Genomic DNA, 26,413 nt, shown 5'->3' with positions numbered 1-26,413 from the left:
AGACTTCGTTCTTCTGGACCTTATCACACCACACTTCTGAACTGTCACACTACCTGGAATATACTTGGGCATACTGTGTTAGAGATCTAAGCCCACACCTGAAAGAAATTTGCCTGGGGCTCAGCAAAAGGCAAGACACCTTTTGTTCAGCACACAGGGGACTCCACCATCAAGTGGAGAGTAAGAGGGCTTTAAATTCAGTGATTTCAATGTGATTTAAATTAGTAATGCATGCTTGCCTGCCACCATGTAAGGGCTGGCTCATAGCTTACAGTGACCACCTGTTAACATTGGTAGAGTCTGTTAGTCCTGGCACTCATCCTATTTCCGAGAGGCACTGTCAGCTGGCAGTGAGATGCCCTGGAATTCTTATCTATCCTAGGGATACCCCAGGCTGTACTAAATAAGGCTCCACATAACAATAACATCACCTCTATAACGCCTCGACAGGGAACAGGAACTCCTTATTTCTATCCTTGGCTCTTAACACAGAGTTCCTGTTGTGGCCTGGGGCAAATTGTGCCTTTGGTCTCTTTCTAGAAAATCAAGCTGGAAATGCCTGCCTCAGAGGAGTAATGGGAATTGCATGTATGCAGCACTGAAATGAAATGAACAGTGCAAGTATAATGCACCATTGGTTTTAAGAACCAACCTGAAGCTGTGGTGAGCCAAAAGAGGAGGAGAATATAAGTGAAAATTATATTAGTGAAAACCAAATAATTTCCTCTTCCTCCTTCCCCCCCCTCCCATCCTACCTCCACATTATCTATTTCAGGTATACCTTGAAATACTGTTGTTCATCTCTGTATAAAGTTCTTGCTCCAGGTCTGAGCTTTCACATCCCATTTTTGCCCATAGCAAATTATTACAGTTGAGTTGCAAGTCCCTGGCAAAGGGAGGCTGAAAAAGAAAGTGCTGACAAGCTCTTATCTCCACCCATCCAAGTAGTGCTACTATCATCTAATTTGTTATATACAGTTGCCATAGGGGAGAAGCACTTTCCAGAGCCATGGTTATTTGAGTTTTTATTTTGCAAAGGCTGTTCAAAAATAGTCATGGGATGATGATACATGAGGCAGGAAGCAGACAAGCAGATGAGCATAAACCTGTTGCACAGAGGCAAATCAGTAACTAGGTCACACAAATTTTGTGACTAAGAATCTGGTTAGGCTTATTGCTAGGAGGGATGCTCATCCCAGTTCAGAAGGCCATACGGCTCTCCTCAACTGCACGTTAAGTCCAAGGTTCTACTGTCTGCAATAAATCAAGCAAAGTGCTGCAGAGTCATCTCAAATCCAGAGCACAACAATCTGCAGGACTTTGAATGAAGGTCTCTTCCATGCTGTCAGTAATGATGTTTTGCACTGTGCTTCTAAAATGCCAACATTGCAGTTTTTCTTCCATCTCATTCCATTCCCTAGCCTGTGCTAGTGTTTGCACTTGGATCTCTGGTCCTTGGTTGAGCTGAGTAGGAGCTAAACAGTTGACAGTACAAGAAAGCATAGTACATTTCTGCACTGCAAAGTAAACCCAGGACTGTGATGTCACATGCACAGTGGTCTGGGGTATGCAATAAACAGGAAAATATGTTTTCATAAGACAAAGTTCTGTGATGCATTTTGAAACGTGTTCCTTCCAAGAACAATTAAGAAAACTCAGGGGAGGACAGAGAGAGGGCAGAGGAGGGAGAAGAGGATGACCTAGAAAATGTGTTTGTGGGTCTAATTTTGTGTGTGTCTGTATGGATTACAGATGAGCCTGATGCATCTCCTTCCTTGAAACCCTGGTGTTGTGCACTCTTTACTACATGCATCAACCTCCATGTGAGTTCCAGGCATGCAGCTCCTTAATTTTCCAGTATTAAGGGCATATCTTTCCAGTATCTTGAGGGTCACAGCCAGTAAAGATGCTGGAATCTATCGGAGGCAGAGGGAAGTGAAACTTGGTGAGGCTAAGTATCAGAGAACTGTGAGGTCTGGCTCTGAAGGAGCTTCTGTATTAAAAGTGCTAGAGCTGTAAGGCCACAGAGCTTCATGTTTGCTCCATCAGCTCAGTTACAGCTGTAGGGACAGAGGAGCATCATCTCCCTCACAGAGATGGGAGTTGAACCTCATGCTATTGTATCTTGTACTGGAGCTGGCTTCCTAAAACAGAGGTTTTAATTTGCTCTCAACAATTGCCTAATCTGTATGGATCTGATGTATAAATCTCTTATTATTGCTGAGTTGTGGCATGTTCTCACAGAGCATTAGCAACTACTTCTTTCCATGTAATTGGAATAAAAATGTTCAGTGTGCTGAGACAGAGAAATAGAGGTTCCCTCAAACTAATCCACATCCTGTGTGCAAACACCACCTCTTTCTTGGCTGTTTGTATTCACCAAGAGGGGTGGCACAAGGCTCTATGAGTTAATAAAGCTTCTGTTATTAAATGAGGAGTAGCTCTGGAGTCAGATGAATTTCCCTCCATTGTCTTCAGTTTATTCACAAAAGAAAGGAGCTTAGATAAGAACAAATCATCTCACATTAGAAGAATATGTACAAAATAATCCCAGAATCATTGAAATGTTGATTGGAAAGGATGTCTATAAATCACCTCATCCAAATGTCACTGAAAGCAGGAGAAATGAGAGGTGATTTAGCATGCAGCCAAATGCCTCACTTAGCAGAACTTGGGTTTTAAGCAGTGTCAGGTGAACTATCTCTTCAGCTAGGAAGCATAATCCAATGTTCAAAACAAAGGAGAGGGTGTTGCATGACCTGAGCATAGCTCCTTGTTTTTCCATTGGTACAAGAGAAGATGTAGAAGATGTCCATTCAGCCCCTTTCCATAGAATGGGAAATGTTGCCAGGGACTCGTATGGTAGAGGCAGCTGTTACAAGGGTAATATTCCACCCTCTGCGCTTCAGTTTCTCCATCAGAAAAAAGTTTGGAGTAGAGTTTATGAAAGTCTAAGGTCAACATCCTTGTGATACTTGAGTACTGGCCACCTTGGCTTTTCACAGCAGACCCTTCTAAGGATCTGAGCATGTGGTACCTCTCCTCCTCCAGTACTTCCTTCAGCCCTATGCCTTACCTGATACTTTGCTCTCAAATATGCATATTTGCTTTCTTTGCTGTCACTGACTCTCGTCTTAAGTTCGCTCTTATACCCCAGGTCAGAGGACATGGTTGAGAAGGAGAATGGTTTTAACAGCACAGTTGTGGAGGAAGTGGCAAATAGCAGTAGGGAGCCAAGTCCATACCCTCTCATACATATATACAAGCACAAACAGGTCACAGCATCACAGGATGTCAGGGGTTGGAAGAGACCTCTGGAGGTCATCAAGTCCAATCCCCTTGCCAGAGCAGGACTACAGAATCTAGTGGAGATTGCACAGGAATGCATCCAGACAGGTCTTGAAAGTCTCCAGAGAAGACTCCACAACCTCTCTGGGGAGCCTGTTCCAGTGCTCTGTGACCACTACAGTAAAGAAGGTGGAACTTCCTGTGCTATAATTTACATCCATTGCCACTTGTCCTATTACAGGGTACAAGTGAGAAGAGTCTGTGCTTTCCTTCTTGACACCCAGCCCTCATATATTTGTATACATCTATTAGATCCCCTCAGTCTTCTCCAGACTAAAAAGACCCAGGTCTCTCAGCCTTTCCTTGTAAGCCCCTGCTTCAGTCTCCTGATCCTCCTTGTAGTCCTCCATTGGACTAAACTCTATATCTACCTGGTGCATTAGCAATACTCCCACTCTCAAATTCTGAAAATTTGGTGGTTTCAGGTTTTGCATGAGAAGGTGAGTGGGTGGGAGAAGTGGAATGTTTGTTTAAAGCTGTAAAGTGTAAAAGTGTAAAAAATGTGTGTGATACAGCAGTCTATTTGCCTGTATAAAGAAAATACACATTGGCACATCCCTGACATTTCTTATGCAAGAGTGAGAAGTCAGGAGGACTTAGAATCATGCAGAAAATAACAACATGTGTTGTGGCCCAAAATTCTGGTAAGTCAAATCCTGCTAATGCAATTAAAGCATTTCTTTCTTAAGAAGGTTTTTAACTCCTTGAATTTAGAGCAACTGATGCTAGACAGACTAGACGACTTCTGGAGGTCCCTTCCAACCCAAACCTTTCTATGATTCTAAAACAAGCTACGAAAGAGAAAGGTAGCAGATTCCACTTTGAATTTCCTGCATGGCTGATTCCCCTTGTTAGATGGTGAGAAACTGATGCAGAGACCAAAGTAAGACTGATACAGTATATAATAGTGAAACACTTCCATACTGGTAATTCCAGATTTGACAACAGCAGTTCATAAGATGTTTATCCTTGAGTGTAGTTTGGTCTCAGAAATCAGGGTTAGGGCTTTTTATTGAGGTGCTTACATGCAAGATCCTCTCAGAGCTCAGTAGGAGTGGGTACTGCAAGAAATGTCACTATCTGGTCTGAGAATAATGCTGACTTTTTTAAAGGGTGCAAGGCCCCAGAAGGTTGGCTTCTCTTTCTTTTCCTATTACACTCAGACTGGCTTGACAAAAGCTCCACAAAGCATCAAATGAGTCTAAAGTACAACAGTTCATGTAGTCCTTTGGTATCTGTTGGATTTCAGAGGGATTTAGGGCCAGGAAGTTTTGGCACAAGATTTTGCTAAGTGGGCTGATGTAGTTGTGCGTTAGGCTCTTTGAGTACAAGTCAAACCACGCAAAAGTGATAATTTAGGGTAAGTACAGCATTCCTTTGGGGTTCCTTAGGTATTACATTCTTATTTCCTGCGAGTGAATAAAAGTTCTGATAACTTTCATTCACCAACTGTGAGATCAAATTAATTTTTGTAGTGCAGCTAATATGGAATGGTTTCTTTTAATCCAAAAGTCTAGCATGTACTGCAAAGAATAAGGAAATAATGAAGCTGTAGCAGGACAAAAGAGAAGGTGCTGAAAACCAGAAAAAGCTGAATAGTTTTTGAATTTGTTACTCTGCAAATCAGGTTTTCTCTGTGTGAAGCTTTGAAAATGAATTCCTTCCCCTTATAATAATGATCCTGAGCCTACAGTGCATGAACAAAACACTTCTGTCTGACCCTGTCTACACTCAGCCTGTATCTGGGGTTAAACTACAGCCGCTGCTCTCCCATTCAATAACCCCACCCCGGCCAGGGAGCGGGTTGAGGAAAAGGAGCAGAGAGCCATGGGCTCTGAAACAGACCTGATGAAGCAGTAAAACTAATGCTAATGCCGTTATGAGTGGTGTATGTAACCTTCAACTCAGCCCAATGAACATGCAGTGGTCACAATAAACAGGAAAGCAGTCTGCAGGAGCAGAATGATAAGCACGCCCCTCCAGGGAGGACTTGATAAGCAGGCCCCTCCAGGGATCCTTGAGAGGAGAAAGAGGCCCCATCTCCAGCAAACTTCACCCTTTACAATGTACATGATGCTTATGGTCTGGAGTACACCTGTAGCCAGCACAGGCCAGCTGCTCTGTCTTTGCCTCTCCCAGCTTGATCTTCTGGCTGACCCAGAAGCGCTAGTGGTGTGCAGACTGTAGCTGTCCTGGGATTCTGTCCCAGTAAAAGCAGCACAGAGTCGTGCCTGTGTGATGATGCTTAAAGTTACAGTCCCATTCCCAAAGGAGAGCATCTTTGCAGGCACCTCACTTCTGTACAGGTCAGCAGGGAAGATCCCAAAAGAACAAAACATTTTTATTGTTTTCAGTGTGTTGTCACTAAACATTAAATGCCATAACTATGAGCAGAGGCACCTAAGGACCTGGAAATTCTGTGGCTGGAAACAACCTGTCTTCAGGTGGTGGTGGCCTTCTGGTTGTATCTGCTACCAATAGATAACCTATTGGCCTAGGTGTAGCCATTTAGCAGCTTGCTGCTGACCTCCTGCTTGACGCCTAGGAAGAGTGCAGACTGCTTAGAGACATGTAGACCTGCTGCTGCTCCCAAATGCACCACTGTGCTCAGCTGCTGTCTGCAGGTGCAATCCCACCATGGAAAACACATTTTAGAACAAATGCACCTTGGAAATCTGGCAGATGAAAAAGGTTCTGAATTTTTTAAGGAGCTGTGTAATCCTTGCTGTATTGTTTTGGTCTGAATATCTGCCTTTAAAAAAATCCTTTATTGTATTGAGAACTTCCAGTCACTAACCCTAGGGCAAAAATACATTGATTTACTTGATATTTATGCTGGGAATACTCCTGGAGGTATGTCCATGAAGGGCTGTCCATCTCTTTGTCACATACCTGGTAGGGGTTGAACTAAGGGAAAACGAAGCTTTCCTTATGGGACTCGGTGACAGGTTTTTGCTTCTCATCGCCTCTCATGTGTGGTGGTCAATGCAGGTGTGCATTGAAGCTCTTTGTAGACCACCCAACTTTTTCAATCCACATGTCCTGATCTTTTGACACTTTAAGAACAAAGCCATAAGTAAGCTTTGTCCCTTCGCTTACCAGGAGAGGCTTTTTACCTGCCTGGAAACAAGGTGTCTGTAGTGTTCCCAAACTTCTCAGCAAGTCCTGCATCAGCAGAGACAGGCCTGTCTTCAGCAGAATTGCATGGAGGGGGACATTGGGAAAACAGTTCTAGCTTGGATTAACTGTCTCTTCGTTTCTGTCAACACTTTTGTCTGATTCCAAAGTCTGACACGAATTTCCCAGTGAGGAGCTTCAGGTCTGAGTTTTACTCCTGAAGTTTCGTCCATGGGAAGAGTTTAGAGTCGAAGAAACAAGCCTGGATAACAGCAGTCAATCAGAAAATACCTGGTGTAGCCCTTGTGTGTGGGTGTTGTGGTGCTGGTGGGGTTGTGTTTGTTTGTTTGTTTCCTGAAGAACTGCACATGCATTTTTTTTCACTTAAAGCAAAGCCCACATGAAACCAAACAAGAGAACTCCCCCAGCTTTAATTTGTGCTCTGCTTTATCACTTCCTAGAGATGCAGTGTACCATTTTCAAAATAAACAGGTTGTCTTCTCTAGAAAGCTTTGCAATATATTAGCAAATCCAAGAAGTTAGCACCATTCTCCTTTCTTCATCCCATGAGAGAGCAGGCACCTATCCTCCTGCACAGCCACTTGATGCTTCAAGGGCTTCAATTGGATCCTCGAGAGCTGTAAAGCCATTGATTGCCATTTGGCTTACTGTGAGTAGAATCATATTTGTTTTTATTGTATCCTTCAAACTGACTAAGCAGTGATGTGTGGAGGTTTAGTCTTCTCTAGATAAAATGTTAACCCTTGCCTTGAGGAGAGATTAAAGCTCTGATTTCTTCCATTTCTGGCCCTGCCTTCTTTTCTGGCTTCAGTATATCACCCATTACTGAATACACGTGCCAGGTATTGTATTATTTACTGCTACTATCTAGCCCTGTTTTCAGCTCCAAGATTGATGCTTGCAGGCAGTTCAGTTTTATGCTGATTTCACCAAAAGCAATAGCAGCACTGCCATTGTGTAGGCACCCAGCTGGGGTTGCATTAAGCAAGCAATCTACTGAGAAAAATACTCTTACAGTGCAGTCAGCAACAGAGGTAGGAACAAAGCAAACATACAACTAAGTGAGGAGGTCCAAAAAGCACCTTTTTCCCTTCAAGTTCCTAGGTTTAAACATCCCCACTACTGAAAATTTTGCTGATTATCCCTTTAAGGAAAAAATGTTAATATACAAGATCTAATTACCTCTGTCTAAGCTGATACGCCTACAGCACCTTTTACATAACCCAAACACTTGGGTTCCAATTACACAATTATATTTCAACATGGATTAAGTGCTATTCCTTTGGGGAGGAGACTTATACTGAATATTTTAACCAAACTCCTTCCTCAATACAGACCTATATGGTAGGGTCTCATTTCATTACAGTCCCAAAGACTTGGGTGTTTCTAAGTTTCTTTGCCTGTGAGCACACCAGATGGCTCTCCAGAAAGCATATTTTCCCATGTCTGCAGCACTGACAGCAGTGCCTGTACATGTATTCCAACTGCAGGCTACGAAGCTAATGTTCTTGGGGTTAGTAGTGACACTGTTACTGCAATTAGATCAATTAATGCTTGTGCAGAGTGAGTGTCCTCTGATCTATGTATAACCTCTGGCAAGGTCTCAGTCTCTAGAGGAAGCAACATGGTCGAAAGTGGAGGAAAGGGTGCTGCTGTTTTTAATGGTGCATCTCATTCTGGAGATTGACAGCACAGAGGAATACATTCCTTTCACTGAAAGACAGATCACTCCCATGACCATTCTTCTGTTCTGGTATCTTCAGACTACCTCTGTAAGACACAAAAGCCCTCATCTGGAGAGGCAACTTGTTGATTAAGACGATTTGCTGAATACTTTCAATTGTTAACTTTCAATTGTAGGTCAACTCTTCTGAGCACCCAGAGCCTAAATTTGGATGAGGAGCCTGAGTGTATTCTTACACTCAGGGCTAACTCAAGTGTTCTGAGCTTCCAGGCAGATTTGGGACTTGGCCTGAAAGCGCAAAGGAGAAGAAAAAGGAGGAAGTAAGAATGAATGGAGGGTGAGCCTGGCAAGCAAGTCTGGAGACTGCTTGTTCTCCTCAATGAGGATTAAATGCATGTGGTACATAGGCTCCTGGTGGAGGAGAGGAATCAGGTCCCAGAAGTGTTGTGCGTCTGCCCATCTCTCAGTGCCCACCTATGCCAAAAGCTGGCATAGCTTATGGTGCAGTCTCTCAGCTTGTGCTGAGTTTGGTGCTGCGATGGTGGTTATCTTATCAGCACCTGACCCACCTGGTGTAACACTGATGCAGCTCTGGCAGGGGAGTTGGATCTAATGATCTCTCAAAATCCCTTCCCATTGCTACCATTCTATGACTCTATTTCTAGTCTGTGTTGCAGTCACTTCTGCACAGTGATTTGGTTTAAAATGCTCCCCTCTTAGAACACCATGTTTTGGAAATGTTGAACAACGTTGTCCCAGTGGGCTGTACCCATCAGATAAAGTCTTCCTGCCTAAGGAAAACCTGAACACAAGCTAGAACTAAATTATTGAAACATTGGATTTGGGTTTTTTGTAATCCTGCAACCCCCAAAATTCTGGAGGTATGTTCCCATGGCAACCTTAGCTCAGTCTCCTGTCTGCAGTGGATGTGGGTATATGTTTGGGTAGAATAGGATCGTTCATTATCATGGCCAGAGTGATTTAGGGCTTGCTGATCAGGAGGATGTTAATCAGATCAGAAATCTCATCTTTAACAGTGATTTATTTTTGCTGTTTCTCTAGCCAAGTGGTGCAGTCAAGAGGAGAGTTTGCATTTCTGTCCAGTCTCACAAGCATTCATGCTTGAACATAGTGCTCAAATGCTCTGTATCTTGCCATAAATCTGATCTATCATTTTCCAAGTTCAGCTAGGATTGTGGCAAGCACCCTGCAGTGATGAATTTCAAGAGCTAGTAAGAAGAATTTGGCATCCATTTTTTTCTGGTGAGCTCACTAGCATCAAAATTTGATTACACTTTGTGCTTTGATGAAAGCACTTAGTACTGCAGAGCCAATTCCATCCTTTTTTCTTATTTTTGTTAAAGGGTTAGGCATCATTTGCCTATCAAGTGAGGGTCATGGACGATGCAGGGCTCTGGTGGCATAGCAGAATTTTCTTCAGTCCTCCTAAGAATGTTTCTAGCAGGCATTGCCATGAGATACTCTTCCTCTTCACCCCCCTACACCTTGCGTACGTTCAGTACCAGCCACCCCTCTCATAATTGAAGGCCTCAGCAGAGCAAGGGGATGATGATCAGGGTGAGAGACGTGGTTAATGCTGAAGTGGGGAGTGACTGACAGCTGTAAGAAATGTGAGCTATTCTGTTCAGACAGAGTGAAAAAGGGAAAGTTGTGTGGGGAAAAAAAACACACCAGAGACCAACAAAAGCAAACCAACCAACCAACCCAACCCACAACAAACCCCCCACATATTATACTCCTGTGAAATGTTTGTAGCTGGTGAAGGCATTGAAGGGTGCTATTCATTTCTGTTACTGTCATGAGATTCAGGGAATGGCATGTTCATGATAGTGAGCTCTGCAAGCATTATGTAAAATACTTTTCCAAACTAAAGCTTCTCTTTTATTTTTCCCCCCTGCAGTGGCCCTGTAACTCTATTTTCAGTGACATAATTCTTCAGGGTAGTAGCTCAGAAAGAGGATTAATACTTCAGAAGAAGAGCTGAAGATGTCTCATTTTCCCTAGACAATTAAATACACATTACTGCATCTGCTAAATAGGAGCGTGCTCTTTCTGAGCTGTTGTATAACCTCAAAAGACATTACATACCTGAGCACACAAATACATAAACATCATGTATGTATCCATATGTTCTGAGCAGACTGATAAAAGTAATAGGAAGATTTACAGAATACAGAATCAACCAGGTTGGAAGAGACCTTTGAGATCATCAAGTCCAACCTATCACTCAACACCATCTAAACAATTAAACCATGGCACCAAGTGCCTCATCCAGGCTCTTCTTAAACACCTCCAGGGATGGTGACTCCACCACCTCCCTGGGCAGCACATTCCAATGGCCAATCTCTCTTTCTGTGAAGAACTTTTAATATCCAGCCGAATCCTCCCCGGCACAGCTTGAGACTGTGTCCTCTTGTTCTGGTGCTGGTTGCCTGGGAGAAGAGACCAACCCCCACCTGGCTACAACCTCCCTTCAGGTAGTTGTAGACAGCAAGTCTCCCCTGAGTTTCCTCTTCTCCAGGCTAGGCAACCCCAGCTCCCTCAGCCTCTCCACACATTCCAGCATCTCAACATCTTTCCTAAACTGAGGGGCCCAGAACTGGACACAGGACTCAAGGTGTGGCCTAACCAGTGCAGTGTACAGGGGCAGAATGACCTCCCTGCTCCTGCTGGCCACACTGCTCCTGCTGCAGGCCAGGATGCCATTGGCTTTCTTGGCCACACTGCTGGCTCATGTTCAGCCTATCAACCAGTACTCCCAGGTCCCTCTCTTTGCAGGGTTCTAAATTCCCAAAGATATAAACCCAGAGAGGGAAGTAAGTCTATCATATTTACAAGCTGTGAGGATATGAAGTGCATTTCAGTATTAACTTAATAAAAAATTATCAAAAGAGAATTGAGAAATGTTACGAAAGAAAATTCATAAAAATTTCTGTAGTCATTGGGAGGATTAAATGTTAGAGCAATTATATTTGGGAATGTCTTTAAATATAGGAAAGCTGGACTGACTGAGGTTGAGCAATTATTTCTGTTCTTTAAATACATGTTTTTTTCCTGTGAGTCATGAGGTCGACGTCTAATACTCAGCATCCTGCTAAAATTAAACAGCATAAAGATTTCCTGCCAGCATGTTTCTGAATTGCTATATTTCCTTTAGATGTAGCACAAAAGCTAAAATGTACATTTATGCCCCTGAAGGCACTCAGAAATGCAGCATAGTTATACTCCTTAAATGTTTTCCATCATAATTGCTTTCTGTTCTGTTTGTAGCAACATTTGTTAGATTTCATTGGAAAGAGAGGTTTGAAATCCAGCTTTAAAACCAAGCAGCATGTATTTGGAACAAGCTTCATGACGAGGCCTTTTCTAGATTAGCCTTCTCTGAGACAGCTGCTGAATGCCTGTCTGAGATAACCCGTGAATGCCACTGCCTTCATGTCAGTAAGCCACCAACATACAGTCTCTGGGTCTCGAGAGGTGGCATCAGATTTCTTTGGTCATTCCTAGCTGGGAATAAAGGACACCTCTTGCAAATGCTGTCAGAGCTAAGGGATTGCTGAGCATAATTCATAAAGTGAGCTAATAAAGAACAGAGAATATGCACAGAGAGGGAAAGTGAAGCACGTCAAAGCCAGCTCCACCCAGGCTGAAATTCTCCAGGAGGCTGGAGGACAGGTAAAGCAGCAGCCTCTAGAGTGCTGCAAAGGGCAGCTTCTTTTCTTAGTCACTGGTTTAAAAGCCTTAGTATGTTTGCTATTCTTTGTGGCCCCAGACAAAAAGATGATAAAACTGAAGTACAGACAGATGAGTGTTCTCTACCCCATAAGCATGAAATATCAGTAGTGGTTTTAATGAGATATACAGAAGATTATGGAAACCCTGAGTAAAAAGCCTTCTGGCATTGCTGGGAGGGTTGTCTTTGATAAGCTTGTGTTGGTTACATGTACGTTGAGATGTAAGTGTAGTCTCCTGCACACCCCATGAGGCTGATTCTTGGTGTGAACTATGAACACATGCTGACTCTATATTCTGTATTACATACACCCAGTGTTTGTTTTCTCCCAGTCATTCAGCTGGAGCTCTTCCAAGAGCATGTCGAGCCTACTTGGCTGTTCTCTGTCAGAAAACAGGGGAGGAGAGACTGAGCATGCCCAAGTCACCTCCTAGCACGGCTCTTGTGCTTGGGAGGGTAAATAAATCTCAGGAACTTCACTAAAGGATCCCAAAAGGAAGGATGTAAGAATCTGGCAATAAGCAGAAGAGATCAAGTCCAGACTCAGAGTAATGGGCAGACAATTATATCCTGATTGAGAGTGTCAATACTGTAAGAGAAAAGAGCTAATCATACAGCATTGCAACTCTGACTGCAGCAAAAAGTGTGTGGAGTTCCAGAAGCAAACTTAGTTAGCAGAAGTCAACCCACTGGGTGTCACAAAGGGAAAGATGTGAGAAGGAGGATGTATTATATCACTCTGCAAAAGTTGGCAAGAGCCAGCAATGTGTTTTGCTCAGATGAGTCCTCAGAGGAACAATGAGCAGCAGTCCGTTAGGAGACAAACACGCAATTGAACTGGAAGAGAATGGTATATTTATGCAGCTGGACATGGCACACACCCCACTATTTTTGCCAGAGCAGTTGTTTTCATTGCTAGAAGACTAGAGGCTTGAATAATAGATAGTAAATTTACTACTGATAGCAAAAGAGCTAAGCGCTGCACCTACCGCCATTAAAGAGGCACAGCCACAGCAGTGTGCAAAAGCTAAATGGGAAAAGATCTCTGAGAATCAGAGTTTACTTTGGAGAACTGTGGTAGTTTTAGGCTGTGCCTTTAAAATTTTCCACAGATCTTGAACAGAAAGTGGTAGAATGTAGATAAATCACCCTTGGGTGTAACAAGGAAAATAATGGTAAGTTCTAAACAATGCCGTTGGATAGATTACAAACATAAGCTGGTTGTGTGGGCTTCTCTTTCTCTCTCGTTGGGCTTCCTCGCTCTGGAGACAGTAACTTGCTTCTGCTTGGCTTTGCTGACCTTGGCTGTCTTCTTTGTTTTGGCTGAGTATCCTGACTAAACCACTCTCTGCTCTTTCTCTCGTCCCTCGTGTACAGGAGGGTAGAGGGAAGGGGGCAGGGAAGAGGAAAGCCGTTAGCTCCCCTGTTTTTTGGCCAGGGGGGCTCTCGTACTGTTTGTAAATTGCAAATACCCATAAATATTGTGAACACCTGCAAATATTGTAAATGCTGTATATTTTGTGCATTTGGCAGCATTTTAAATGTCACAGGATATCTGAGACTCCCCAAGCGTGTGTGAGGTAGATCCATCGCCATATTTATGGGAAATCTGTGCCTTTCTCCAGTGATAGCTGAGGACAGCTTAAAATCAGACAGGTCTCTCTGGTGTATAAATTCCCTCATCTCAGCTGATGAGCACGGTTATAGTCTCCAGAGGCATCACAAAAGACAGTGGAGACCAACCACTTTCAAATCTATATGGGATGATCTCCCTTAACCTGAGGACTGCCAGAGAAAGCACACTTAGGTTTGGGAAGAAAACCAAAATCAAATCATGTGCAGTGAAAATTTATCCCAAGTGATTGTATGAGCTTGATGTACCTTAGGAATCCACTCATATATATTGCCATTTGAGTTGTCCTGGGCAGCCAAAATATGTCATGCGGAAGCATTTCTGTGCTATCTTCACAAGCAGCAATACCTAGAGGAGTGAGAAAGCCAGGGGCAGAAGCTCTCTGGGAGAGTGAGGTACTGGGTCAAAGCTGAACAAAGTTCTATGCTGTTTGATTTTTGGGGTGTACTGTCACATCATAACATTGATCCACATTGGCACATTCATCCTTGAGACGCGGGGGCTTGGGGGTTTTTGTGTGGAGAGAGCAACAGAGGGACATTAGTGTTTTAACACAGAGTTTGGCAAGATGAGAAGAATTAGTGGGTCTTATTTAATTTACAATCTTCCAGAATTAGAGGATCTTATTTCACTTAGGATCTTCGTGAGTGAAACACTAAGTTTCTTTCAAACCTCCTGTTCCACTCAGTGAAGCCTGAGAATAGCTTTGGCATTACAGGTGATAAAGGCTGAACAGTGTACCATAATCCAGAAGATTTTAGATTGAGTGCAAATGTCTCATGCTCCTAATCCTGGGAATTCAGTCTCTAATCTTATACTGATCACAAACAAATTGCCAAGTGGCCTGGGGAATCTCCGCTTTCCTGCAGATAAAGAATTTTTGTTGTCATTAGTAACATACATGATTCATGAACTGAATGCAGACTTGTGAGAGGCATGCTGCTTACAGACAAAGTCTCAAGCATTCACAAAGATTTAGCAGGAAAAAAAAAAGAAAAAAGAAAAGAGGGTCCCAGGCTTAAATTTGTTTCCCAAAAACTGGAATTTAGGAACCAGCCTGACACTGAAAAATGACTACACTGTTACTCAGCCTGGTGGCACAGGAGTATTACATTGGGTTGAGATGACCAACACAGGCAGAAACATGAACAAGGAGCAACCAAAAGAAGTGGGTTGGCACCTGTTTGAAGTGTTAGTAAGCTTGGTTTAGTTGTGACACACTGGACGCAAGAAACAGCTCTGGAAATCTCCAACCAAACTACTCTCCTCCGGTAAGATGACTTATTAGATTCACCAGAAGTATGTTAGCTTGTACAGCTGGTGCTTTTTAACCAGTAACTTTGAGATGGGAACAAAAGGCATGCGTTGAGGACTGCTGCTTTAATGGATGATTTTCCCAGGCAATGGAGTAATAACTTGCTTCTGAGCAAGCAGAAAGTACCAGACAAGAAATGAGGAAGATCTCTTAGAAGACCCCTGGGCACCAAGTAATCACTGAATGTGACACAAATATCAGTTAGACTGAGTTAATTTTATTCATTTCATGAGTGGAGTATAATAATAGGACTGTAGAGATGTGGGTTTGCACTAGCTATCTCAATATTTATATGAAGATAATTAATTGGAAACAGAGGTGTTCTATGGGATGCCAGTGTAGAAGACACGATTTTCTAGAGCAGCAGTGAAAGGTAGTAGGCTGTCAAATCAACAGAGGCGGTGCATGCTTGGTAACCCACAACCAAGATCTGATCCCCCGGGCTTGTCTGGCACAGTCCTTTCACTTGATTCCCCACCTTTCTCTACTGGACTTGTTCCCTTTTCCTGTCAGCTCCAGCTCATCCAACACGTTACTAAGCAGCTAGTGATATTATGTATTAACTAACGAGAATAAATCTTAATGCAACTCTGCAGGGAGTCACATACAGTAAACCTACACTGAACTCCAGGGACTGCTTTGAACCCACTGGTGCTCTTTTTCCAAAGTTCCTCACAAAACCTTTGTTTTACAGAAGTGATTGCCTTAGTAGAAGGTAAAAACCCCAGTTCTTTTTCCATGCTTCAATCCCAGTGTAGGCTTTTCACTGCCAGGTGCACTTGTTCTTTTGAGCCCCATCTGTACTTTAGTGCTTTACTGTATGGCTTTAGAAATTTCAGCTTTAGTCCATGTCAGAAATATTTGTGCAAGTCAAATATATTGATGGATGGTAACAAGTGCAGAGACTCTACCTTAGTCATAGCTGCCACTTGACAATCCCAGCTGTTAGTGGATTGAGAGGAGAAGACAAATCTGTTTTTCAAACGAGGAAGTTGACACTTGCTGCGCCGTGCTTCCAGGGCTTTGGGTTTTGCTTCAAACTAACAGTGCACAAGACATGGAGGCAGTCAGATCCTGGCTGCAGAAATTCTTAGATGCAGCATGCCATCCCAATTCCCACATTGAGATTAAGAATTAGGAGAGGAGGCGATTCATAACAGGGTTATTATGTAAAACATATGCACAAACTGAGGCATTGTGTACACTAGCACAATTATCCACTGCTGGCAAGGAATACACTGGTGCTGAATATGATTAACCTGCAAGCACAGCCAAGAACTATTCTTGTTTCAGAAAACCCATGTTAAACCTGCCTGCTTGTGAAACCATGCTCAGCACTGCTTTAAGTGCACCCACTGCTGACATGCATTGTCAATAAGAAGCATTTTTGCTGCTGTAGACAGGGTGTAAAATGCAAGGATGCTGCAGTGAGCCAAAGATTCGTACCCCTCACTTAGCTTGTGTGCTCAGGATTTAAACTGCTAAGGAAACTTTCTGTCTCTGGCTATTTATTATTACATACAACATGTTCTTGGAAATCACTCCACATTTAACAGCAGTTAAACCCATCTGCTGCTCCTGAATTCTCATTTCATTCACAAGCCTGTTTTAAAAGTATTTTTGGACTTATCACTGAAGTGCTATCGAGTCGTCTTTATTCTGCTGTAAATTTTAGGAGGAAACGGTAGCCTCCTAGAAATATTTGGGCTTTTTGCTGAAATTTGCCTTCCCCTTATTACCCAATGTAGCTGAAACTTTTAGTTTAACAGCAATTGTTAGCCACAGAAGTTCATCATCTCATGCTAAATGCCTGCTCTAGTGCCTAGTAATGATGCGTGTGTAAATTATGCAGAGTTCACCTAGACATGACGCTGCTGGCGTAAGGAACAGGCTGAGCACTGTGCTCACAGGTACTGCTCAGCACACTCAGCTCCTTGCAAGCGCAACGATTTTCATTGCTTTGTCACAATGTTCTTTACATGTCTCTCCTCCCTGTGCTCATGTTTTAGTACTCTTATTTTCACTTGGCATAGCAGTATTCAGTGCCCTCCACATAAGACCATCAGGAACTTTGCAATTCCTTGAGATTTGCACAGGAAATTCTTCACCTTCTCAAAACCTTTATAAACAGAAAACTTAGTTTTCATCAGTTTTCTTTGTCTGCTTGATTCATTGGATGGAGCTGTGCAATAGTCTTTTGTGAAGATCATTTGTGTTGCACTAGGGGATTTCCCAGTATTTATTAGTGCCATTTCCCCCCCCAACCCCCCCGGTGACACTGATCTTATCCTTCCTTACCCTATGGATTAGAAGGCTGCCCAGACTAAAGATGTGTTTAAACTCTTCTAACAGCAGAGCACTTAGACACTGACACTTGTTCGTCTCTGGTCTGGTGTAAAACTTTGACCGGATTTCTCGAGGTAAGTTCAGAGAGATCACATCTGTCACGGTAGTCCATAACAGGTGAGGTAGGGTGAAATTGTACATTTCTCTAAATCACAATTTAAGAAGCAGAATATTTGGATTTTTCTATGCAACAGACTGCAAAACTTGATACACGAAGGTGCTTCTGCTCCTTGTTTTTGCATCTGATGTTTCTTCTATCAAAGCAGCACTTACTGCTCTGTGAGCATTTCTTCTGCCTGTGTTTATGAAGCTACACATTTCTATTCAAAAGTCTTCTGAACCAAATCCACTAACCAAACTACAAATGTGCAGAGGTTCACTGTGGTAAAAACGCATCAAGCCTCACGGCACTGTGCATTAACTGTCTCAGTTGCTTCTGGTAGACTTGATTCTAGTATTTGGGACTCCATGGTTACTGATTACACTGTAAAAGCCAGTCTCTTGGTTTTGTGGTATTGAAAGTCCTGTCTGTATGAGCTTGGTTGAACACCCAGCCCTCAGTTCATCCCAGGGCATTGAAACCCTGAACCATTTTCAGGAGTTTCCCATGACTCAAAGGGCTCTGCTCCTAGCTGACACATCTAAGTGCTTGGAGTCTGACAGCATCAATATAGGGCTCAGCTCTTAAGAACAATGTTGCATGACAGCAGCAACCTTTTAAGCAGAGCTACAAGTCCCTTTTCTTTAGACTATACTTAACATTACAAATTATATAGCCTGATTTCTATTATTCTTTTGACCTTTGGGAGCCAACCTTTTTACTAGGAGTGCTTCGAGATGTCCCTCAATGACTTGTTAGCTGAGTGGTCTCGTGTTTGCTGTTAAAAAAGACTCAATCTTGCAGGTGAGACTGAAGAAGTGTTATATCCTGCTTTTAAAGAGTTGTGTTCTTTAGTAATACAGAGAAGAAGTCTCTGTAGTGCCATACTGCAAGGTAAGGGTCAGCATTGTGAAAGGTTCGTAGTGAGCAGCGGTGAAAATGCAAAACTGCTTTTCAATACCTGAAGCATTGCACATGCTGTAAAACAAAAGGCACTGGATGCATAGCTGCAGACATGGTATTTTTGCTGTTAACAAAAACTGCAATCCTTGCACCATAAGCCTCTCTTTTAATGACAGGGCTCTTCCATATGGTTGTTTTTTAAGGACTCATTTTTTTCACAATGGCATTGACTCATGCCTAAGTGGGAGCCTGAATTCATTGCAGACTTTCTGTTTCACAAAAAACGAAGCCTGATGTTTATTAAAAGCAAATGTATAGTCTCCTACTGTTAAAACCTCACAAATTCATAGTGATAATTAGAGTGGGTTTTAAAATGTAGAAGCAACAGGGTTATTTCTAATTTTAGCTAGAGAGAGGTGGACTGTCAAGAGTATTTATTTATTCTGTAGAGACTTTTTGCCTGATTTGCTAAAAATTACTTGATTGGTAGATGTTGCTTAGCAAAAACAAACTGGAATATAGTAGTACAGAGTTAATAGTAAAATATATATCCTTCATTTGCTCTCCACTGAAGGATAAATAGCTGTTCCATAGATATCCATGATCAATAATATGCACTCACATTTCGTATAGTCAATAATAGAATGCCCTTTCATTTTTATTGGCAAGCCTCCGGGCAATTTAAGATACATTAACACCAATTTACAGCTTGAAGGGAATAGATAACATGCCAGATTATTTCCCAAAGCAGTTCTAGCAAGAATGAACCCCAGCCCCAGTGAAACAGCCTGGGAAGGCAAAGCCCACACACCTAAGCACCATATGCAAACACGATGAAAAGTCTGAGTGTGGAACATGTCCTGAGCAGATGTCTCTATGTGCTTCCAGAAAGGCCAAGAGGAAGAGAATCCCACAGGTAGAGGCCTTCAGCTGGGACCTTTTCCTGAAATGGAATGGACTAATGCACAGGTGAGAGTAGTGAATTTACCTGTGAGAAATATTTTGAGGCAAGGAAATAGCTTTTGACTGCTGCTTCATAGTTTTGCCATTTCTCTCCTCAGTGCTCCCCTAGACCCACGCCCTCTTGGTTGACGTTAACAAAATGTTTGGGTGAATACTTCAATAGCTGCTGAGACATACCAGAAGCCTCAGCTACATATGGATCAAACTGGAAACAAATTGGACTGATAGGAAGACAAATTGGCCTCACCTGAATTGACATTTGAGGAAGACAATGCTATTGCTGTGACAGGCAGCGGGGAGTCTCTTCCTGAATGCAACTCTCCTACACTGTTTTTGATGTCTCCTTTAGGTGGAGGTGAATCATGACCTAAAAATTATTTTCTCTCTCCATTTCCTAGGCATTCTTTATAGTCAAGCAACTCAGATGCACGTGTCTAGACTTCAGCTGTCCCATGTGATCAGGAAAATTTCACCTTGACTGTTTTGAAATTTCTTTTTATTGTCTTATTCTCTGAGTTGTAACAGGCAGGACCAGCCTGGGATGTATGACAGGCAGACTGAGAATATTTCTGCTGACTAGTGCTGCTATCAGGGACCTGAAGAGCCTGACAGACAAAAGCATTGTCGAAGTTATTTGCTTTTTCTGTTGTTTTTATTGAAGAGCTTTTTCTGATTGAGGAGCTGTTATTGAAACCAGTGGTACAAATCCCTCCAAATGAGCCAGAAAAAGCAGTGACTCTCTCACACCAGGACACTAACCTCCAGGAATGTCTGTTATCAAAATATTCAGCTTAGTTTGTGCTGCATTTTGGTTCTTAGTTTTCAGCGCATGACCTCCTGCCATTATGATAATAGATGTGTGAGAAACTTGATATTTTGGTCGCTTGCCAGCTGTGTCCTTTGCAATCTCGGAGGGAAAAAGGCAGCTTAAGATCTCAGGGTAATGCACACTAATGGGATATCTCTGTAAAAGTAGTCTAAAGTGAAGTACAGTTGATGTCCAAATTGATATCTTCTGATTTCAGAGTTAAAAAGACACTGGGATAAACAGGAGAGATGACAATTCCGAGTGACCCTTGCACAGCTCTCTGCCAACTGGACACCAATTTGTAATGACTTAGCTTGTCTAGGTAATTTCCCTAAATATATAGGCCAAAAATACGTAGGGCTTAAAGTGGCAATCCAGGATGAATCCAGTGGCCAGTATAATGGATCAGAGCTCTTATAGTATATACCTGTTCACTCAATTCCTGCCTCACAAGAATTTGAGAAAGGCTTTATTTCTTGGTTTAATTGGGATGCATATAACTGATTTTTTTACTGCTTTCTTTTGTAACACAAAAAAAGGAGAGAAAATTAAGCTAGTCAATCACTTTTTAATTAATTGTGTCACTTATTCATTTAAAGATGAACAAAAAACTCTGATACTTCTTCAATACTGAGTGGCACACAGTAGGAGGGAAGTGCTGTTTGCTCCTTAACAAGCACATATGGTGGTAGGAGATCCAGTGTCCCTACTATGCAAACAACACTGAATCTTTAAAGGCGTGTTAAACAACATCTGCCAGTGATAAAATAAGTAAAGCAGAAGGTTGTTGATAACTCTCACCTAAGAAGCTTAAAAAAGGAGCCTGAAGACATCTATTAGAGTATTTTTTATAGTCTAGAGAGATGAATTGTGAGCAGGATGCTATTATTTTTTACTTTTATTTTCCAAATAATGCTGCAGAGCAGGTTAGCTCTGTGCCAGCCTTGGGAGAAAATGTTGGACAGATTAATGATTAATGATTTAGCTAAGACAGCGAGTATAACAATAGATTAATTGTAGGGATATAGTAATGATAGTCATCACAGTCGTAAAGCAAAGCAGTTATATTAGATACACTTCATTTCAGATTGTCAGTTTGACTGTTGGATGGTCCTAGGTTTTGTTTAGGCTTTTGCAAGGCATTTTATTTAACTTTGCATTCTATTTGGTTTAAATAATTAACAGAATAATTGATCAAAAAGCTATTGCTCACAGTAACTGGCATCTCAAAGTACTAGTCAGTGAGAAATTACCCTCAGGCAGAAATTCTGAGGGATAACTTTCCACAGGTTAAAGTTAGATGTAAATAACATGTTTCAGTGGTTTCAAGAATCATCTGGAAGGCAGTATGGAGCCTTGGATGGTAAAATTTGCAGATGATGCAAAGACAGAGAAAGCAGAAAAGAAGGAGGACACAGCGTATAGAGCAACGCAGTTACAGTCCGGCCTGCTAAATGGAGGCCGCTCACACACAGTTAGTGTTACCTAGGAAAGGAGTATTACACAGCCAGAAGGAAGCAGTGCCAGCCATAGGCACACAGAGGGCACTCCTACAGTGAACTAAGCAACACAAAGAATGTTCAAGAGGAAAGACAGAGAGCTCTGTAGGGCTTGCACTATGAACTTTAAATGTTATAAAAAAACCCAGACCAAGCCAACAGAGCCACACAAAACCAAACCAGCAAAAAACCAACACAAACCCCAGACTGGAAGTAAAGAACGAGGGGATAAGGTCATATTATTTGTATGTGCAATAGAGAGAGGTTATGGAAACATTGTTCTGAGTTTTGGAGTCTGCACTCTAAAACTATATATGAAAAGGGGGAAAAGACACTAGAGTAGGGGAAAAGTCCTGAGCTAACGACAGTGTATTCCTGTGGGGAGCCTGGGAGCACAAGTATTCTTGAGTAGCAGAGCAAAGCGGAACATGCACTGGCGCGGAAGGAAGCAAGTACTGGGCAGGCATTTTGAGCAGTGAGAATATAGGACAAGCTGTCAAGGGAAGGGCCAGATCTCAATCTCATTATGTTTTCCAGACTAGACGCTTTTCTGGAGTAGGTACACTTCTGTTTAAGACAAGTTATTGCTGTCAGTGCTGTGCACTGCTATGCATTAGGCTAACCTCAATGATGTAATGATACTCTTCCTTAAACCCTGAATGTTTCAGGTGCCCCCTCTTTGCTCCAGCAGAGCCAGCAAAAGCTTCTTGAAAGCAGAGTGTGGGATTAGATGATATAATTGAGGGAGATTCAACTCATAACAGTAATGCAATTTATCACTTTCTTCCCCAGCCACTAGTTCAAATGAAGAAATGTGGACCTTTATTACTTGGCCTAAGGAGAGCATTTCCTACCTTTTTACTTCCTTCTCATGGATGAATGGAGGCCAGGACCGCTTTTCTCATTTTACATTTTCCTTGGCCTGAGATTTGCAACTTGTGTTTTAATACAACCACAAATCAGTCAGACTCCATGTGGAAGCTACAGAGGAGGCTTGCTGCACACAGCTACCGGTTTAAACTCCGCTGTGGGCAGCTCACTTGAAGAGTGTTCTCACAGCAACTGACACTTGCATTCTCTCTCATCCACACACGTGCTGTCAATGTCCCAGGGCAAAAACAAAGACGTTGCAGTATATTCTGAGGTCCCTAGGTTTAATTTGTCTGCCTTTCTTCTTTTTTCTGTTTTTTATGCTTTGTTTAGCCCATAAGCCACTAGATCCTGTACCAAACTCAGTACAGCCCTCTCCTGGCTTTCACAGGTGGAGGAGGAAATTTGCATCCCTCCACGGTCATTGATTTCTGAATTAATTTTCCTTTATTGATTTTTAAACTTTAGTAGATAAATTTTGATTAGAACAGCAGGATTTGGTTGAGAGGGTTTGATGCTGGTTTAGTGCTGTGTGACTCCCACCCCAGGCTCAGTGAACTGTGTATAACTGATTGAAGTTTGGGTGATCTTTAAAAATGAGATTCTAGACTTAAGATGTGTTGTTTCAGTTTCTGCCTTTGGAACTAATCTCCTGAGTCATCCTGGGCAGCTTGCTTCATTGCTTTTGTTTACCTGTCTGTAAAAAAGAGAAGTATTGATAAGTGGTTTAAGAAGCAGGATTCTTCCTGAAGAGACTTTATATCTGTTTCAGATATCATACAACCATTGCACATGTTCTGAGAGCAGTTAATTATATGTTCTCACACAGTAATATTCTAGAACATATGGAGATAAGAAGAAAGTGAGACTCCCTCGTCTACAAGTCCATAGATGCACTGATCAGCCCCTGGAGGTGCTACAAAAAAAACCAGTTTTGCTTTGTCCCCCACCAAGTACAGCCCATTATAGCATTTCTTGCCTGGCTCCCTGCTTTGACTTGCACCTAAAATTAACCACCTTTGTTTATTCTCATCCTACTTGCCCCCTGTCACTGACTGGCAGAAAATCACTCTTCTGTGCAGTTAGGTTAGAACAGGAGGGTTCATTTTTCAGTTGTGAAATCTTTGAACAGAACCATTTCATTCTTTTTGCTGAATTCACCAGCAAGGTCTGTCATTGTCTCAACATCTAACAACTGAATAGCCAGGCAATTTGGGATGTAAGACGGGGTCAAGTCCTTATGAGGACTGTTGAGCAATGGTTTCTGTCTGTTGCCTCTTGTGAAACTGTGAAGCTCAAATATTTCATTCAAGGCCTTTGACACCATCCCCCATAGCAAACTCCTGGCCAAGCTGTCAGCCCATGGCTTGGATGGGAGCACTCTGAGCTGGGTTAGGAACTGGCTGGAAGTGGAGCCCAGAGAGTGGTGGTGAATGGTGCCACAGCCAGCTGGCAGCCAGTCAGTAGTGGAGTCCCCCAGGGATCAGTGCTGGGCCCCATGCTCTTTAACATCTTCATTGATGATCTGGATGAGGGCATTGAGTCTATCATCAGTAAATTTGCTGATGATACCAAGCTGGGGGCAGGAGTTGATCTGCTGGAGGGTTGAGAGGCTCGGCAGAGGGACCTGGACAGGCTGGACAAATGGGCAGAGTCCAAGGGCAGGAGATTGAACACATCCAAGTGCCAGGTTCTGCACATTGGCCACAACAACCCTATGCAGTGCTACAGGCTGGGGGCAGAGTTGCTGGAGAGCAGCCAGGTGGAGAGGGACCTGGGGGTGCTGATTGATGGTAGGATGAACATGAGCCTGCAGTGTGCCCAGGCAGCCAAGAGGGCCAATGGCATCCTGGCCTGCATCAGGAACAATGTGGCCAGCAGGAGCAGGGAGGTCATTCTGCCCCTGTACACTGCACTGGTTAGGCCACACCTTGAGTCCTGTGTCCAGTTCTGGGCCCCTCAGTTTAGGAAGGAGGTTGACTTGCTGGAGCGAGTCCAGAGAAGGGCAACAAAGTTGGTGAGGGACTTGGAACACAGCCCTGTGAGGAGAGGCTGAGGGAGCTGGGGCTGCTTAGCTTGGAGAAGAGGAGACTCAGGGGTGACCTTATTGCTCTCTACAACTACCTGAAGGGGGGTTATAGACAGGCAGAGGTTGGTCTCTTCTCCCAGGCAGCCAGCACCAGAACAAGAGGACACAGTCTCAGGCTGCACCAGGGGAGGTTTAGGCTGGAGGTCAGGAGGAAGTTTTACACAGAGAGAGTGATTGCCCATTGGAATGGACTGCCCGGGGAGGTGGAGTCACCATCACTGGAGGTGTTCAAGAGAAGACTTGACAGGGTGCTGGTGCCATGGGTTAGTTGATTAGGTGGTGTTGCATGATAGGTTGGACGTGATGATCTTGAAGGTCTCTTCCAACCTGGTCTGGTCTGGTCTGGTCTGGTCTATTCTATTCTATTCTATTCTATTCTATTCTATTCTATTCTATTCTATTCTATTCTATTCTATTCTATTCTATTCTATTTCATTCTGGATTTGCTGAAAGCTTTCAACAGCGGAATGCTAGTTCCTAACACTGGCAGCAAGTTGTTGCAGTGGTGGATATAGGGCTAATCAGGTAACTGTCTTTTGCATAATCTTCACTTTTCACCTAGCAAAAAAAGAACTGAGCTCCTGTAACGTGAAAATTACAGTAGAGAGGCAGAATTTCAGTTTCAATTGTATTGACTGACTGAATTGAAGTGGAATTTCTCTGATGTGTAGATCCAATTCCTTTGTGTACTATGGGCCACGTTTCCTAACTCACAGCTATTTAGCTTTTTGCTCTGCCAAGATTTCAGAAATGAGTCTTTGCTCTTGCCTGTGTACCCCTATAAAATCATAACTCACTCATTCCTCTGAGAAGAATTTGTGCACTGAGAGCGATGCACGGCTATCAGAAGGTCTGCTTTTGCCTTCAGGACCTTCTCATTATTTGTGATTGCTCACAAGCAGCAGAAGAGTTGGAGGCACACTGGGTACATTTATTTTCCCTTTTACTGTGGTGTCAGTTGACATTCCCTTGTGGTCTCCCTCATGGACTTTGTCAGATATTGCTCCCACAGTCCCGCTTATCATCATTATGTAGTTGACCTTCCGACCTCACAAGCTGAGCAGAAGAATTCAAGCAAATGATTGCATTTCTAAAGACTGAAATGAAACCAAGATGATGTCCACGATTTGTAGATGAGCAAACACGAACAGAAGTAGCCAGTGTTGAGAGCAATTGTTTCCAAAGAGCTTTCCTCTGTCTTGAATGCTGCTGAAGATTGTCTTTCTTTTTAAGAAACAGGAAGTTATTGCTACTGAAAAGGGACAGCATTTGTGAGCAGTTTTTTCGGTGTGAAAGCCTTTAAAGCGTTCAGTGGCTTCTGTTAACAACCATCAGTGATATTTCTCATAAAATTAGAAAAGTAATTAGGCAAACTGTCTGGAGCAGCCCCTGCAGACACATCTGAAGTGATTTATTTCTGTATTCAAGTTTCCTGCCTAGAAGATTGCTCGCTCGAGCTGCCAGGTACCAAAACTGAACCCCAGAGTTTTAAACTATCTTAGGCCTCTCTTGCAGCCAGCAGCAAAGGTAAATGCTGACTTGAAATCCTCGATTAAGTAATCCTCACATGCTTTCCTGTCAAGGTCTGATATTAATATACAGATAACATGTATGCATACCAGTTGTGTCAACAAGCTGAGGGGAGCAGTGACAACATCACTATTCTCTATTGCTCGCCCATGTTGAAGGGAGGAAAGCAAGTGCTAGAGCTTGAAATGAGCTTTCAGACTAGTTACTCTTGATTTCGTCGCTCATGGGATGCAGTGCAGCATGGGGTGTTTAATTTACAGCCACAAAATAGTTTGAGGTTAAACGTTAGAGAGTCAAAGGAGAGGTTGTTCTGTTTTTAATTGATGCTGTGACCTACATTGTTCCCCAAGGCACCACAGACATTTCTCAGCAAAGTCTCCTGTTTATAATTGTACTCTCTGGTGCTGGGTCAGTTGCTGTTTCCATTATATAA

The 26,413-nt window shown here is 42.8% G+C and overlaps 1 protein-coding gene across 20 annotated transcripts in view; it reads left to right on the top strand.

Moving 5' to 3' along the window:
* DLG2 (discs large MAGUK scaffold protein 2) overlaps positions 1–26,413 on the top strand; it is a 1,097,405-nt gene that overhangs the window by 427,039 nt on the left and 643,953 nt on the right. For 14 of the 20 annotated variants that reach the window (XM_068146154.1, XM_068146173.1, XM_068146144.1 and 11 more), the window contains one exon: positions 19,110–19,190. The exons of the other annotated variants lie outside the window; for them this stretch is intronic. In XM_068146154.1, the coding sequence (XP_068002255.1) occupies positions 19,110–19,190 (81 nt within the window). The remainder of the gene's footprint in view (positions 1–19,109; positions 19,191–26,413) is intronic. 20 annotated transcript variants of the gene reach the window in all.

Source organism: Melanerpes formicivorus, unplaced genomic scaffold (genome assembly GCF_026170545.1).
Source record: "Melanerpes formicivorus ecotype bairdi unplaced genomic scaffold, bMelFor1.0.p_v2 SCAF_1, whole genome shotgun sequence".
Taxonomy (NCBI): Eukaryota; Metazoa; Chordata; class Aves; order Piciformes; family Picidae; genus Melanerpes; species Melanerpes formicivorus.
The sequence above is the reverse complement of the archived record's forward strand: the minus strand, read 5'-3'. Positions and strand labels throughout refer to the sequence as shown.